Source organism: Podarcis liolepis (genome assembly GCF_965112155.1).
Source record: "Podarcis liolepis genome assembly, chromosome: 6".
Taxonomy (NCBI): Eukaryota; Metazoa; Chordata; class Lepidosauria; order Squamata; family Lacertidae; genus Podarcis; species Podarcis liolepis.
The window spans coordinates 51784616-51801108 of NC_139559.1; the positions used below are offsets into that span (position 1 = coordinate 51784616).

General features: G+C 41.1%; 1 protein-coding gene across 3 annotated transcripts in view; it reads left to right on the forward strand.

Moving 5' to 3' along the window:
* The window catches only part of ZSWIM5 (zinc finger SWIM-type containing 5), a 120871-nt gene that overhangs the window by 32003 nt on the left and 72375 nt on the right, over positions 1–16493 (forward strand). Inside the window, exon 1 of one of the 3 annotated variants that reach the window (XM_083509531.1) lies at positions 12579–12627. The exons of 1 other annotated variant lie outside the window; for it this stretch is intronic. In XM_083509531.1, the coding sequence (XP_083365657.1) occupies positions 12594–12627 (34 nt within the window). In that variant the 5' untranslated portion in view covers positions 12579–12593. Of the gene's footprint in view, positions 1–12578; positions 12628–16429; positions 16479–16493 lie in introns of those variants that run through there. One more of the 3 variants, XM_083509530.1, reaches the window with a different exon arrangement.

Genomic DNA, 16493 nt, shown 5'->3' on the forward strand with positions numbered 1-16493 from the left:
TTTGTTTAGTTATGGCAACAGAAAGAGCTTCTTTGTGAATGTGTGAGCATGAGGGAGCATGTGCACGCATGTGAGTTGTGGCAGGGAAACATACTCTGGATGATTTGGAGACTGTGACAGAGAGGTTCACCCTGATGACCAAGCGCAAAAAGTGAGGCCAGTTCAATTTCTAGAGGAAGATAGTCCCTCACACTAAGTTCTCTTTTATTGATTTTGCCAGCTTTATTTTGTGTTGGCAAAAGCAAAGCTTCTTCTTTGAGTTGGGTATGTGTTTGTGTGTTTTCAAGATTTATTCAGTTTATGGTGGGCAGGTGATTTACCTTCTCAGTAACCTGGGACTACAGAGATGGAGTGGAAAGAAAGCTCTTGGCCATCTGGTGAAAAGGGCAAATAAGGCTCTGGTGCATTAGCAGGTCTGCCTTTTGCCCCTTTATGTCTCAGAGACCTTGGAAGGCTCTCTCCTACCTCTCAAAACTGAGAACGATACAATTGCATGAGAGGCAACCCTGCACAGTGGAAGAAGATAAAGGAACTGGCAACTGTCTAAATAAATATGTCTTTAATTTGAAGCAAAAGTCTATTGAGTCAGAAATAGCTACATACCAGTTTGGCCGAAATAATTACCACATTCTATATTTCAGTTTTGGCTGATGAATACAACTCCTCTTGCTCAAGGATAAAAATTGGGCCTGCTCTGCAGATGGCAGCCCCCCTGTAGAGGGATAGTTTCCTTAATATCAAGCCAATCAAAGAAGCATTCAAGCCCTTTGTCATATGAGCATGGGTGGCTTCGAGTAAGGAGATCAGAGTCTTTACTGACTGCTTTCCCCCTTAGCATATTACCAAGTTCCTGTGAGCATGCTAGACAAAGGCTTCCCAGACAATGGACTGGTGATAGCTTCTCCTGCTTGTCTGGTGTGAACAATATCACAATATCAATCTTTCGTTTCCCAGAAAGACAGACATTCTATCGGGTAGGCAACCTAAGGCCTGGGGGCCTGATGCAGCCCAATTACCTTCTCAATCTGGCCCGCAGATGATCGGGAATCAGCGTGTTTTTACATGAGTAGAATGTGTCCTTTTATTTAAAATGCATCTCTGGGTTATTTGTGTGGCCTGCCTGGTGTTTTTACATGAGCAGAATGTGTGCTTTTATTAAAAATGCCTCTCTGGGTTATTTGTGGGGCATAGGAATTCATTCATTTCTCCCCCCCAAAATATAGTCCGGCCCACCACATGGTCTGAGGGATGGTGGACTAGCCCATGGCTGAAAAAGGTTGCTGATCCCAGCATTATATGAATGTGTCAAGTACCGAAGTGTTACCATTCACCAATTTCTCTCTCTCCCCCCACCCTCTCTCTCTCACACACACACTCAGTTTCTGTAACTGGATCCCACAAAAGTATTTGCCTGAGTCTACTTAGAGGAATAACAAAATAAGACTTTGAAACAAAATGTTTGCTGAAATATTTTATTCTGTGTCAAACCATAGGCAAAGCATGTGTAGGTTGTTTAATTAAGTACATATTTAAAGCATAAAAAGTGCATGTTGCGTTCAAATTAATTTAAGTTCTCATCCTTTATATTTCTGTTCAGCAATATTTTATGCCTTAGGGAGTAATCCTCCCCCACCCCCATGTTGATGTGGGTTGTGGGGTCTAGAGCTGGCGCAGGGGGAAAACAAGATAGCTGCCCACCCAGGTAGGGCTTCAGATGTGGTGATGGCTCTCCCAGCAAATTCTCTGGGCGGGATCAGGATTGCTCTGCCATCCATTTTAACATTCAATTACAGCTCCTTTCTTTAAGGAGGTGAAAACAGCAAATCTGCCTACACCCAGGATTTTTTTTCTGTTTGGTGAAAAATACAATTAAAAACAAAAAAGTCGGGGAGGACAGATGCACTCTTAATTTGGAGGTCCACAATTATTAGACACAGTCCTTCCCATGTTGTATATGCACATTGGTTAGTCTAACTCTCACTGTTTAAAATGAATATTGTAACCTCATTCAAATTTTAGTTTCTGTATCTTAAAAAAAATCAATTTGTTAATCAGCTTTAATCAAGATTGGAGGGACTACATCCCCTTGGAGTTGGTTTAGAATGTACATGTTCAAAGCAGAAGCTTTATTGAAAAAGAAGAAGAAGAATAGCAGTCTCTCCCTGGCTGATGGCTTCCATCACCTAAGGGTGATGGGAATTGTAGTACAAAACAACTGGTGGGCACTAGGTTGGAGCCAGAGGAGACTGCTGTAGATAAATGCTTGACACTGCATCAACAGTGTTTGCTAATGCTTAGAAGCCAGTGAGAGTCTTGGGGCCTTCTTTCTTTGTCTGCATACACACCATATATTTAAAGTACATTGCTTTTCCACCCCCACCCTAAAGGATTCTGGGAACTGTAGTTTGTTAAGGGTAGCAAGAACTGTAGCTCTCAGAATCCTTTTGGGGAAGCAGTGTGCTTTAAATGTTAGCCATTTGGACATTAGCCACATTGTGGCAAGAAAGTTTGAGTTGGCTTGAATTGCTTTGTATAAGTCATCATTCCACTAATTTTTCATGGAAATAATAGTGATGTGTTTTAATAAAGTTGCTAGGGCTGCAGGAAAAAATACATAAGGGATGCAATGCTCTTTACATCAAAGGCATGATAAAACTGCAGACCAATTCAATTGGTGCATGCAATTGTATTTGTACCCTTTGATATTCTCTAGCAAGAAAGATTTATGATGGTATGCCATCAACACAGTCAACTCCTCTCACTCGATCACTGCTGCCTGATGTAGTTTCTACCAGAGCATATATGTGAATACATTAATTCCAGAGGTTTTCAATTAACACCAACGTTGTGGGGCTTACTTGGGTAAATGAACTTTTACTTATTCCCTTTATGTAGTTTCTAATGTTGTTTTATTGTGGGTTGTAAACTTTTAAGAGTGGGTGCTTGTTCCTTTTTATTTTGGCTTCAAAATGTCATGCAGTGATTTTAAATAACTTGTGTGTTATATATATTGTATAGTGGGGTTGTGAAAGACTCCTGCCCCAAAGCCTGGGAAACCATGGCTTGTCAGTGTAGACAATACTGAGCTAGATGGACTAGCGGTCTGACTCAGCACATGGCAACTTCCCCAGTCTGATGTCTGCTGTGATTAATGTGAGGGATGAAGCCAGCTTGAGAAGTCTGCTGCTATTATTAGTTCCTCATTTCCATACAGTGGTGCCTCGCAAGACGAAATTAATCCGTTCCGTGAGTCTCTTCATCTAGCGTTTTTTTCGTCTTGCGAAGCAACCCTATTAGCGGCTTAGCGGATTAGCGCTATTAGCGGTTTAGCGGCTATTAAAGGCTTAGCGGCTTAGCGGCTAAAAGGCTATTAGCGGCTTAGCGGCTTAGAAAAGGGGGGGAGGGGAAAAATTGCAAGATTCGCAAGACTTTTTCGTTTTGCGAAGCAAGCCCATAGGGAAATTCGTCTTACGAAGCGCATCGAAAAACGGAAAACCCTTTCGTCTAACGGGTTTTTCGTCTTGCGAGGCATTCGTCTTGCGGGGCACCACTGTATTGTGGATTGGATTGAAGGATGGGTTCCATTTTCAGGAAGGAGGCTAGATTTCCCCTCCCCATTTCTGGATTCAGGTGTCTTACTTTGCGTTGTGGTATACTGAAAAAGATGCAGTGCACTAGAAAGCAGAGCAAGCTCTGGACAAAAGTATATATTGCTTTGCAGTGCTTTGTGTGACTAAATTGTAGCATCACAGAGGAAAATAGAGAAGCTGTCATTGCTGGCTTACCGTGGGAGGATGGGAGGTTCAGCTTCCAAAGCTGTAAAAGGCACATCTCAAGCAAGTTTAACCAAGCAACCTATTACAGTTTACTACAAGGTATGGCAGCATGGAAGGAATGATCTCAGAGCCTGTTGATAACTTTTGCAGTCCATGCAACAGTATGTAACAAGTCTGGTGATAAAACATTAGCTGGTTTACAAAATGGCCAGTGTCTCAGAAGAACAAAATGTAGGAGCAAAAGTGTTCTTTGCACTGAAAGTGGAGAAACACCCTGCTCTCAGCATTTCACAAATGAGGGCAGGGTGAGAGCCAACTCAGAGTTATGTAGGTGCAGTGGTGAAACTAACCCAGTGCTTCTGCTGGTTTTCTCACATGGCCCCAACTTCATCACTGCCCTGTTCCATCCTTGTCCTTCCCTGGTTAATATCAACAAGACTGTTGCTGTTGAGAGGGTGGTGGCTCACCACTATCTTGGTCAGCCCTGCTGAATTCATAGCAGAAGTGAGCTTTGAGCTAGGCACATGCTGCATTACTTCTCACAAGCAGCATCAAATAGCCGTTCTGGAGGCTACATGCTCCAGATAATCGACTTGAAACTTGGCTCCTATCTTTCAACTTTGCAATTCAGTACCTAAAACTATTTCCTTGGAAGTCTTAGTAAAAAACCGTTTAGAAGCCCAAGTGTATAATGTCTAGTGGATCACACTTATCTACATTCTTGTTGACACTCTCAAAGAGTGCCAAGAGCAGGATTTTCATATGCAGAAGCCATAATTGATTCTTCTATCTAAAGCAAGACTTACTTTCCTGTGTAATTAATAATTCTGGCTTTATATTGTTTTCCACCAGTTTTTATTGTCACTCTTATTTTATATTGATTGATTGAATTTATATACTGCCCTATACCCACAGGTCTCAGAACCGTTCACAGCTGGCTTGGGTGCTACATGTAGAAAGGCACGATCAATGGATGAATGAATGAATGTGACCATGTTGGACTGCCTGGGAAACTTTCCACTTGCTGATCTTGGTAGTTCCACTGCCTAGAGAAGTTTGGGGTGCTGGTGGCGCAGGTGGAGGCATTATTTGCATCATCTCCTAGATTGTGAAATTTCCTCCTCCACAGAGTGGCATTTTCTTTGTGTATTTCTCATGCTGAAAATGCATTTATTTACACTGACCTTTAACACCTGAGATACATGCTTTCATGATCCACTCTATTACTAAAATTGTAATTTATTTTGAACTGTTTTTAATATGGAATTTTAAATTGTTGTAACCCATCCTGAGACCTTAAAGTAGAGGGCGGAGAAGAAATCAAAATAACAGCAATAATACTGTAGCCACTGATTCGAACCAACTTGGAAATGTACACCTATATCATACACCTAATCTTTGGCCCTACTCACAATTGCAACCAGGGTTGCCTCCCCAGTGGTTGGTTCTCTGGCCAGGTGTTCCAAGGTATAGCTAGATGGCTAGTCATCAAGGGGAGATTGTTTGTTTTTTTCCCTTGAAGGCTGCATCTCTTCTCATAACTTTTTCCTCTTCTGCCTTCTAGCCATTGGTGAGGACAGGAACTGTCTTCAAATTTGCACATTCTACTTAGCAGCGACTAATGTACTTGCACCTGCCTTTTGCATTTTGCAGTCAACAAATTTGCTAGGTAGGAAGTAAAAATAAGATGTGTGCAGTGCCTCAAGCAAAGCCCTGCCCTTCCTAGCACACTCTTGAGAGAGAAATAATGTATTTGGAGGAAAGAAGGAAATAGGAAGAGTTGTGCTTATGTGTACCTGGATGCTTAATATTTTGTTGTTGTTGTTTTAAAAATATAATTGAGGAGAAAACCAGGATTTTACTTTGGCAATGATTCACCTGGGACAGGAGACAGAAAATTGGAACTGCAGTAGGTGAATGGTGACAGTTGGAGAGTATGTGATAAGACATGCCAATAAATCCCTCTGCCTGCTACAGCAGATAGCGTAAGCTGGTGAATGGTGACAGTTAAGGTCAAAGAGCCCCAAATTAATATTAAAGTGTTAGTGCAAACAATTATTTTGTGTTGTACATTTGTCACCTGGAGAAGAGAGATATAACCTAAGATTTGCAACAACCTTCAGAACTTTATTTTGAATCCTAGGTTAGGAGTTCACCCTGGTTAGTGATAATAGTGGTAAATATCCATGGTTCAGGGTAGGGAACCATAGCCATGGTTGAGGATGAAGAAACCCATGTGTGAGAAGGGAGGGGCTGAGAGGGAGTTCATAATCCTAAAATCTCATACTTCATTCCAGTCATCTCTCTTAATTTGTTTAACAAGTTGGCAACTTCTGTAGTCTTGCTCTCTATTTTGTGGTATGCACACTGCTAGTGCTATCTGGGGGAAACTGAGCTGAATGTTTACAAAATACTATTTTGTTGGGGCCATCATTTTATTCTCTTTAGAGTTTAAATACTACTCAGATGTGCTTCATAAGTAACATGGATGCTGCTAACATGGATGCTGCTTCATAAGTAGGTGCCAGAGGGGTAGTTGTGTTAGTCTGTTGCAGCAAAAAAACAACGAAGAGTCTTGTGGGACTTTAAAGACTAACAAATTTATTCTAGCACAAACTGTCGTGAATTATAGTCTGCTGCACTGGATGCATGAAGTGTTACCCTGAGTTACAGGAAGATATACAAATGGTTGGTGAGTGGGGAGGATTCTCAGCAGTGGGGTCAGAAGGAAAATGCAGAAAGCACAAGCAGTGATAACCGTGTAATTAACAGTCCTATTCACACACACACAAAACAGTTGCTATTGATAATATAGATACCCTGGCTTTGGTAATCCAATTAACACATTTAATGTGATTTTTAAAACACATTTTGTCCAGAATCATTCCGCAAGTTATAGCATCTAACCTCTTGATGAATTGTAATTCAGGAATTCCATGTTGTTGTCTTCCTGTGTTCAATGCAGTGCAGTTCCTTTGTCCAAGGATGAGGACTCTAAGGTCAGTTGCAGAGATAACTTCAGATCAGTCGCTCTGCCATGGGCATTTGCAAGGCCCCACAACTTGCCAACATCTTTATAGCACACTTGGAACACCACTTTCTCAACACCTGTCCTCAAAAGCTTTTCCTGTACTTGAGATACACCAATAGCATCTTTCTCATGTGAACTCATGAACATGTGAACAATTCAGCCAAGACTTCAGTAATGCACCCCACCATAGGAGCCAACTCCTAGGGGCCAAGGTGGCTCCAGCCCCCCCATAAAATATTTGAGGGGGCCAAACTCCCACAAAGTTGATAAGATTGCCATTCAAATGGTGTGTGTGCACTGTGTCATGTGATTGATTATGTGGGGCAGGGCTTACCTGGACCCCCAATATTTTATTCAAGTTGGCACCTCTGCACCCCACTATCAATCTGGCGCCTAGACCAGCCCACTGAAGAGGTTCATTTTCATGAACAATTATTGACACTACAGCATGTATACGTGCAACTTAACTACATGGGTGTATGCAGTAATGACACATGTGTTGCATATTGGTTCCTACATGGAAAATGTGTGGCATGCAGGAATTAGTTACATCTGAATTGGCCTTGAGAAGGTGCAAGGATCCATGTGTTTGCCCAGTTTTTTGTCTGAAAAGCTAACCACAGGTTTATTAAATGCTTTTAAAAGCAAATATCAGATGTGTCTGGCCCTTCCTTTAATCCTCCTTCTTAAGCCAACATGCATAAAAGTGCCAGTCATATGTTCCTGTGCACTAGCCAGCATAGTAAATGGTTTTATTTATGCCTGGGGAAGTTCAGCCAAAAGATATAAATCCCATAAAAAGTACTGTATAAACTGAACCATGGAAATAATAAACTTCAAATTCATGGAATTTCTAATGTTCCGCTAATGGGTAAAAAATATGTTTAATGGCTGCTGAGTGATACTTGGCTGAAAACATAAGACTTAAAGTTTTCTTAACTTGCCAATGATATTTCAGAGACTTTCTCTGTTCCCCTGGCGTGTGAATTCCCTGCTGTTGAATGTTGGAAATACGCTTCTTATCTCCATTAGTACAATGAGCAGATAGGATTTCAAGATGTAGCTTTGTTCCATTTCCTTTGGCATTTTGTACTTTCACCTGTCCTATTATTTGTTATGCTTTGCACAGCATGGCCTTTAAGAATAATTAGGTTTGGGTTACAAATCCTGCTGGAAAAATTGCTTTGAAAGTTATGAGGTGAGAAAATGATAATAGAGTTGGAGCTCATGCAATCCAAGAACCCCTTAAAAGAATGATACATATGGATAGTTTGTGTAATGCACATAGGGTATGTGGCTCTGCCTCTGCAGTTTGCAGTTATTGCAAAATGTGGCTTTGTAATAGCTCAGCAGGGGCAACTGAAGGGAGGGCTGTAGTTCAGTTTTTCATGCAGGTTTCCATGTTCAATCCCTGATTTCATTAGATAGGGCTGAGGATGACTCCTGGTTGAAACCTTGAAGAGCTGCTTTCAGTCCTAGACAAATACAGTGGTACCTCGGGTTACATACGCTTCAGGTTACAGACTCTGCTAACCCAGAAAGATTACCTTGGGTTAAGAACTTTGCTTCAGGATGAGAACAGAAATCGTGCAGTGGCGGCGCAGCGGCAGCAGGAGGCCCCATTAGCTAAAATGGTGCTTCAGGTTAAGAACAGTTTCAGGTTAAGAACAGACCTACAGAATGAATTAAGTTCTTAACCCGAGGTACCACTGTACTGAGATGAACCAGCGGTTTGACTCACTATAAGGGAGTTTCTTATGTTAACCATTATAGTCTGACTCTTACTGAAGCATGAGTAATCTAGGCATATCTCTTATTAATTCCTCTAATAATGGCATGTCTTCTCTTTTTGTTGGGAATCTGAATGAGCATGGTTGTACCATGACATTTGTTGCTTGGTTCTACTAAGCATTTATTTAGCGTCAGCTATGTGCTGCAGACACTGCTGGGATTTTGAGCTAAGAGAGTCTCAAGAACCTGGCAGCAGATAATGCCCATTGTGTCTAAGGCTGCCTTTGGCCTGACCTAGACTTAAAACCTTATTGTTTTCATTTTTATGCTGCCTTTTATAAAAACAATCTCAAGGTGCTTCATCATAAAAAAGATAAAAACACAATAACTATAACAGTGATGCAGTCAGGACAAACTCAACATGCTGGCATTAATGGCCAAGATTTTAGCAAGTGCCAACAACCAAGAACTGTAGATCAGGAAGGCTTGGAAGTCGACTGATGTTTGCACAAATCTTTGGGAGAGCCAGACTTTAACCTTTTAGTTGGATTTCTTGCACAGAGACAGAATCTACATTTGTCTTTGTAATAGTGGCCCTCTGCAAACCATGTGATATGAAATTTTGTAAGGAAAATGGAGACTGGAGGAATCATAGAAGGAACTTTCTCTTTAATGTATGGGGCTCTGAAAGATTACTAGGCTTTGCTTTATGATTTCTGGATTTTCTCGAATAAGCTGCACCTTTCAGCCAACATATTGGGTAAAAAAAAAGCTGTATTTTTAAAAGTAAGCTGTTTGCTAGTGCATAAGTAAATTCCTATATAATCAATACACCTCACAGACTATACTTAACCCCATCATCTGTATCCCTTTTATATCACATTTGTGCTAAGCAAATGTGCAGTTTCTTCTAAACTAATGCTTATGGCTATCACTTTATAACTTTTTGCTAGCACGATTATGCTTGGGAAATGCATCGATCATTGCTTGTGCTGCTTTACCCTCTTGCTGTTCTTGGGTATAAAAGGCTTATTCTTGGTCTTTTCCTTGTCTGGATTCTGGCAATTTGTTGAGCCTTGCTGACCCTAATAGCTTGCGCCTTGCCTTCTCTCCAACCCAAGCAAAGATGCAGCGATTTGCTTAATTTTTGTGTTGTGCTGTTATTTCGCAAATTGGTCAGCCTATAAGCAAAGATAATAATAAAGGTATTATTGTCAACTTGGTCTGTTCTGTTGCTGGCATACTAATGCCATTTGTGATTTTGCTTTGCTGTATGAGTAACAATATGGGTCTGGGTATTGGCTTTTCTTGCTGCAACTTTAAAAATTTGAATATTTTAAAATAATGCTAAAAAGTAATTTTGTGGCATTTGACTGTTTACTTTCCACCCTCATTTTATACCTGGAGCTTTATGTTCTGGTGACTTTGCATCAAAGTGAATAACAGCTGGAGGCCCATTTTGACCAGGTGTTTGTGAGGTGGAGGGTGCAGGGTAGGTCCCAAAAGAAGATAAAAATACCGTTGGCTGGACATCTTAATAAAACTTAGAAAACCAGGGTGACTGTTTAATATTTAATCAGAGAAAGGTGTTCATAGTCTGGTACTGAGCAAGCCTATTGGCTTAAGTGGGAGCATGATACTTTGCACAACTCAAGGTTTTTTGAGATTTCCAGGGCCCCTAAAAGCATATTATTTTACATTTTGAATTTTAAAATTCTGTTAAACTTACAGTGTAAAAATGGAAAAGTACAGGGTAAGCTAGCAAACTTACGATATCCAACTCCCATAGATGGTGACACTATGTGTAAATGTACCTACTTATAGTTGAGCTCAGCTATTAGATATGTTTTCAGTAAATTATAATAATGTGTAGATTTGTAATAAAACCTCAAAGAAGTTGACAAAAATATTCAATAAATCAATAAAAGACAATAAAAGACAGGTATTTTAAAAAACAAATAAAAATCAACAACAAACAGATTAAAACACATGTAACTTCTTATGTCTGAATAGGCTTGCCTAAACAAAAATATTTTAGTAGGTGCTGGAAAGAGTACAGTGAACATGCCTTCCTGATGTCAATAGCCAGGGAGTTCCAAAGTTTAGGTGCTGCTCAAAGAATAATTTCTTAAAACTGCAGGGCGAGTATTATGTGGCACCTCTACCAGTGCCAGTTCTGCAGATTTAAGTGATTGAATGGGCAAATATGGGATGAGGTGATCCCAAAAGTAAACTGGTCCCAAGTTATTAAGGGCTTTATATATACTAACAGTAACACCTTGAACTTGGCCAGGCAGGAAATTGGCAGCCAGTGCAGAGCTCTGAGTGGAAGTATCATGTGCTGTCAAGGCCTCACTGCTGGCAGAAGCCATTCTGCAGCAATCGGAACTGCTTCTGCTTCTGCATCAAGTGTACATTAATCCAACCTGGGCAATGTTCTCTACGTTGCAGTACATGGAGACCTAGGTATGTGCTTCCACTGAAGACATGATCACCATCTTGCTCAGCAGCCATTCAGTATGTACTGGCATTGCCAACCATCTGTTTAGTGGGTTTGGACCAGGAGGAGCAGGTTTAAATCCCCACTCAGCCTTGAAACTCACTGGGTGACCTTGGGCCAGTCATCATCTCTTAGCCTCCCCTACCTCACAGGGTTGTTGTGAGGATGAAATGGGGAGGAAAACCACAAAAGCCACCTTGAGCTCCTTGGAAGATAAAGGTGGTATATAAATGTAATAAATAAGAAATAAGAAATAAATAGAGATTGATATAGATGTAGATTTTTAACGTAATCTGCAAAGGCCCAAACAATAATAATATTTTCTGCAATTTAGTAACAGAAAAAGACAGGGCAATCTAAACTGGCCACCTTATATAGAGTCACTTTGCCTATAGAACAACCATGTTCATTTTTGTTCCTGATAGTAAAACCACGTTGGCCCCTGCGGCCAGGGATCAGACAGGGCTCTGCTGTGTCCCTGATCCAATTTTAAAGGTTGTTGTGATTTAAGTTTGGCATGGCCCTGGAAGCTTAGCTTAATTTTTAAAGCGCCCAATGTGAATAATTCCCCTTTGAATACAGATAGAAAGAAGGGATATTGATTTAAAGCTTTAAAGCGGGTGGTTATGGATTTAAAGAAAGGAAAGAAAGGCAGGGGGAGCTTTAATGTTGGAAGAGCTGGCAGCCTAAGTATTTGTCTTTTGCAAAGAGGTTTTTTGCTGAGCACTGTGTAAGGGTGAGGGAAATTGCAATTGTGTTTGAAGTCTGGTTGGCTGGCAGCTGGAAGCCAGCTGTGGGGGCACTCCCTGAATTGTGGTTTTCCCATTCACATAGAAATGTTTGATATAAACTCACAGGCTTCCATGTAAGTGAAGTTAAGTGAATTATGTTGGCTTCCTGCAGGGAGACTATAGAGTTGCTCCAGGTTTCTGAACCCTTCTTGTTAGCCTAATCCAAAGAGTCTGAATGAAATGAAGCATAGGAGTAAGGGAGTGGGAGAAATTAGATTTGTTTTCAGGCCTGTCCTGGCTGCACCTTTGTGCTCAAAGTGGTATTAGTGGAAAAGGCATTAGAGCAGCAGGCTTAGTTCAGGGCAACTGGAAGGACAGTTCAGAGGTTAGTAAAGTCCTGCCCAGTAGCTTGTGGGAAAGCTGCAGCATTTTTCAGCGTAGGAGTTGGTCTGTCAGCAAACTGGTGAGATGACTCTGTAACCCCAGCTTTCTGAATTACAGAGGTGCTTGTATTAACTCCTTGTTCTGGTAAAGCTGTGGTCATATATACTTGATGCGAAAAGAAGAGGCAGCACCTTTGCAGTACATTCTGTTGCAAGAAATAAATCCTATTGAACTCAGTGGAGCTTACTCCTGGATTAGGATTGCTGCCCTGGATATGATGTCTTCCCTTGTAAATATTCCAGACTGATTCCATTGCACAGCAAATTGTGAGGGGGAAATAAGTCCATGTTCATTCCTACTTCTGGATCAATGGCCATGATCCAATGAACTGTGAAAAGATGTTTGATGGTCTCAAGGGGTTTTACAGCTGAATTCTATGAATGCCTATTGAAAAAGAAGGCTTACGCCTCCTTGGTAAGTACGCATAGGATTGCACCTTTGCCTTATTTTGTGAAACAGCAGTTCCCCAGCTGTATGCTACATTGCAGACTGACAACAATAAATCAGAAACATTGTGACAAGGCAAAGATGCTGTTTTAAAAAAGTCAAATTCTACTAGGGTAACAGAAGGCATTTATTTCAGCCTAGGTAAAAGCCTCTGCCATTGTTGATCAATACTGCAGTGATCATTGTGGAACGCTGAAGATAATGTTTTGCAGTATACATATTTTTAAACATACCTAAAAGCTATCAAACACATTGGATTTTCAGTCCTGTTTTCAGATTTCTTTTTACTACAGTACTTGTTTATGGATTACAATACTGTAAGTCCTGCTTTGGTTGCAATACTGTGTTGTCATTTTTTTGTAGCAGTAACTGAACTGTGGCCATCCTGTAAAAAAACATTATTCTACTTGGACCTTTCTGAGAAGGTTCATCCCTTTCCTGTCATTCAGATTTTGCAAATTGCCTGCGATGTATTGTCTTCCCAGCTGAATTTATGGGTTGGAAGCATAAAAAGCTAGTGTTTCAGATTGTCAATTTTGCGATTTAAAACAAAAGTTTAATGGTTTTGAGGACTAGGAGCTTCTCATCTCAATAGGTCTAATGCCAGAGCCGGTTTTAATACAGAGTTCCCACTTGGCCTTGAGGAAGAGCCATAGCTCAGTGGTACAGCATTTGCTTTGCATGCAGAAGGGCTCAGGTTTATCCCTGATATTTCCAGACAGAATCATAGATTTAAAGAGTTTGAAGGGATCCTGAGAGTCATCTAGTTCAGCTCCCTACAATTGAGGCATAAGACTGGGAAAGTCTTATTTCTGAACGAATAAGAGCTATTTCTCGTCAGTGTAAACCAGCTTTCCTCAAACTGGTACCCTCTAGATGTTTTGGACTTTAGCTCCCATCATCAAACCATGATGGCTGGCGCTGATGGGAATTGTAGTCCAAAACATGTGGAGGGCACCTGTTTGGGGAAGGCTAGTGTGGGCAATAGCTTACTGTTTCAATAGCTTAATGTTGAGCCAGCTGGGCAGGAACTGCAATATTCTCTTCTACTTCTTGGTAGGATGCGGAAATGCTTGTTGCTTCTATCACCCAGTGGTGGAAGAGTACGTAGCCTCCCCCTTCTGAGTGATGAGGTTCTATTCTTTATTTGCTACTGGAGTAAATAGTGAATAGAGCTTCCCATTTTACAGCAAAATGCTTAAATAAACTTCCTTTGTATGAAATGAATGCTAGATAAAGCTTCCCATTAGTTTAAGCCAGAGATTTTCAACCTTTTTGGGTCCACGGCTCCCTTGACCAACTACATGCTTTCCATGGCACCACTGTGGGGCTCAGGAGCCCAGTTATGTCACCCCTTGCCTTCAACAAACAGCTGTACAAACCTTTGGGAGACAGAGATGGGAGAGGGCCTCAGAGGAGGGAGAGAAGGAAAGAGAGACAGAGGCCAGTGTTGCCCATGGCACCCTGACCATCATTCAAAGCACCCCAGGATGCTGCGGCACAATTGTTGAAAACCACTGGTTTAAGACTTAAAATTTAAGGAAATTAGTCAGCAAGAACAAGGAAAATATTGTCACAGGATAGCACATCGTTAATAAAACAATATTTACTGCTGGGAAAACTATTCCGGGGGTTGCCAGCAAGGTGCCTAGGGTTGCATATGTGCCCACAGAAGCCTTCCCTGGTGCACGTGAGGCCACCTCTCCTTCAATTAAAGTAGACTTGAAGGAAGCATTCTATTGTAACCCATAGAATAGGTTGCAGGGAAGGGAGAGAGAGAGAGAGGCCCACAACACTTTGTTCGGTTTGCTAATCAGCTCATGAGCCCAAAAAAGTTGGTGGTCTGTTCTTCAATCTCTTATCATACATTTGTGTAAATGGTGACACCACGTGTATATTATGCCCATGGGGTTGGAAAATAAGACCAGAAAGACCCTCATACAAATAACAGCAGCAGCATGGCTCAAACCTAATAAGATTAACAAAATCTATTTCCCTGCTGGACTGAATTAGGGTACCATATGCTTAAATATATCTAATTGCCCAACCTGATGCATATGTGATGGATGTATAGAAAACATATTCTAAGCCTGCTGTCGCTTCTGAAATGCATCAATAGTGTGGTTTTCCAAAAGTGAACATCTCACATTTTTTATTTTTTTAAAATATGAAGTTGGAAACTAAGAGTTAGAAATGGCAAATCTCTCATTCCTCTCCTAAAAATTTGTGCTGACATATTACCTTAAAACACCAGAGTTAACATCCCTGCAGTGTTGGAGTAACCTAATGCTTTTGACGTAGCACTCTGTATGCTTCTTCCTAACACTTATTTGCTGGTGCAGCAAGTTCTAGGATTCCGCTTAAGACAACTTTTCTGTTATAGAACCTTATGAGTTCTGGACCATGCTGAGTGAAATCTGAGTTCAGGCAAAATCCGACTGTCTTGAGATTTCCTGCCTTCATTTCAAAAGAATTTGCAGACTATACTAGACATAACCTCAGGCCACCTACCCCATTTGTTCCGAACAAGGAAAGTACAGGCTGAGGAAGATTGAGAAAAGAAAGAAGGTTTTCAGCCAGGGTATACAGTAGTCCTGTTCTGTATTTCCCCGCTCCCCAATTCTGCACAATGCCATCTCTTTCAACGAGTCTTTTTGTTGTTATAGTCATTGGTGTTGAAAACCACTCTCTTAGACTGCAATCCTACATTCAGTTTCTTGGGCTTAAGTGACATTGAACTCAATGGACTGGCTTTTGAGCAGACATGTGTAGGATTCATTTATACTTCAAGTGAGGTCAAATTGTGCGGACACACTGATGTGAATGCTGTATTGGCTCCAGCAGTGTGTCTGTGCTTCACTGCCAATCTGCTTTTTACCTCACCATCCAGGTAAACTATAGTACAGCTGGGGTGGGGTGGCAGCTCTGCCCCACCACACTGGCCGCTACTGAAAACAGTTCCTGAAAAACAAAGATTGCAATTTGTTTTAATTTGCATAATACATAATTGTGAAGGTTTTTAGTTCTGCTTACAGACATGTGAATGAAGCCTGTAGCAAAGGAATTGTTAATTTCAAATCAGTATGTCAAATTCAGCTCCTTTATGCCTTCTTAGGGTTATCAGGTCACAGTGGTGCAGCAACAATGGTAGCCGTAACTGACAAAACTTTCCCTTTTGAGGCAAAGGAAGGGAATATCTGTCTAAATTCTAGTTCAAACTGCCTCATGATCCATTGCCTCCTTGTCTCTCAGCCCTTAGCCTTCCAGCCTTCTCAGTTTGGCCATCTTGTGCTACCAGGCCCAATGTGAAATTTGGCCTCTGCCCAGTGCCTCTATTTTTTCAGCTCCATTTGTCTAGTACCCAAACTTTCCCCAGATTCCTTCTTTTAGCCCATTGTGTATTTTGTCTCCCTTTCTTGAGCTACTCTGCCTCTTCCCAATACTTCCTAGAAGTCTCTTCGAACATACAGCTTCTAATATTATGTTGTTTCTCTCCTTCCCTTTCTTTCTTGCCGCTGTCTTCCATGCAAATTTAACAACATTGCTCTCAGACCAATTGCAATGTTCACACCACCATAGCCAATCAGTGTCCAGGGCTTTGCTGCTGAAAGCACAATACAACATATGGGTAGGGTGGGGAGTCACACACACATAAAATTTCCTAAGATCCAAAAACTATTGGGTTAAAAGAATTGAGGCACGTACAGAGTGAGCTTGCTTACAACTGATGCGCCATGCAACCATTCTGTCGCTTAATCTTTCAGCCCCAGTCCTCTTCCTCTGCATGTTCAAAGTAATACTGAAACTTGAAGACAGCAGTGAGTATCTAGCTG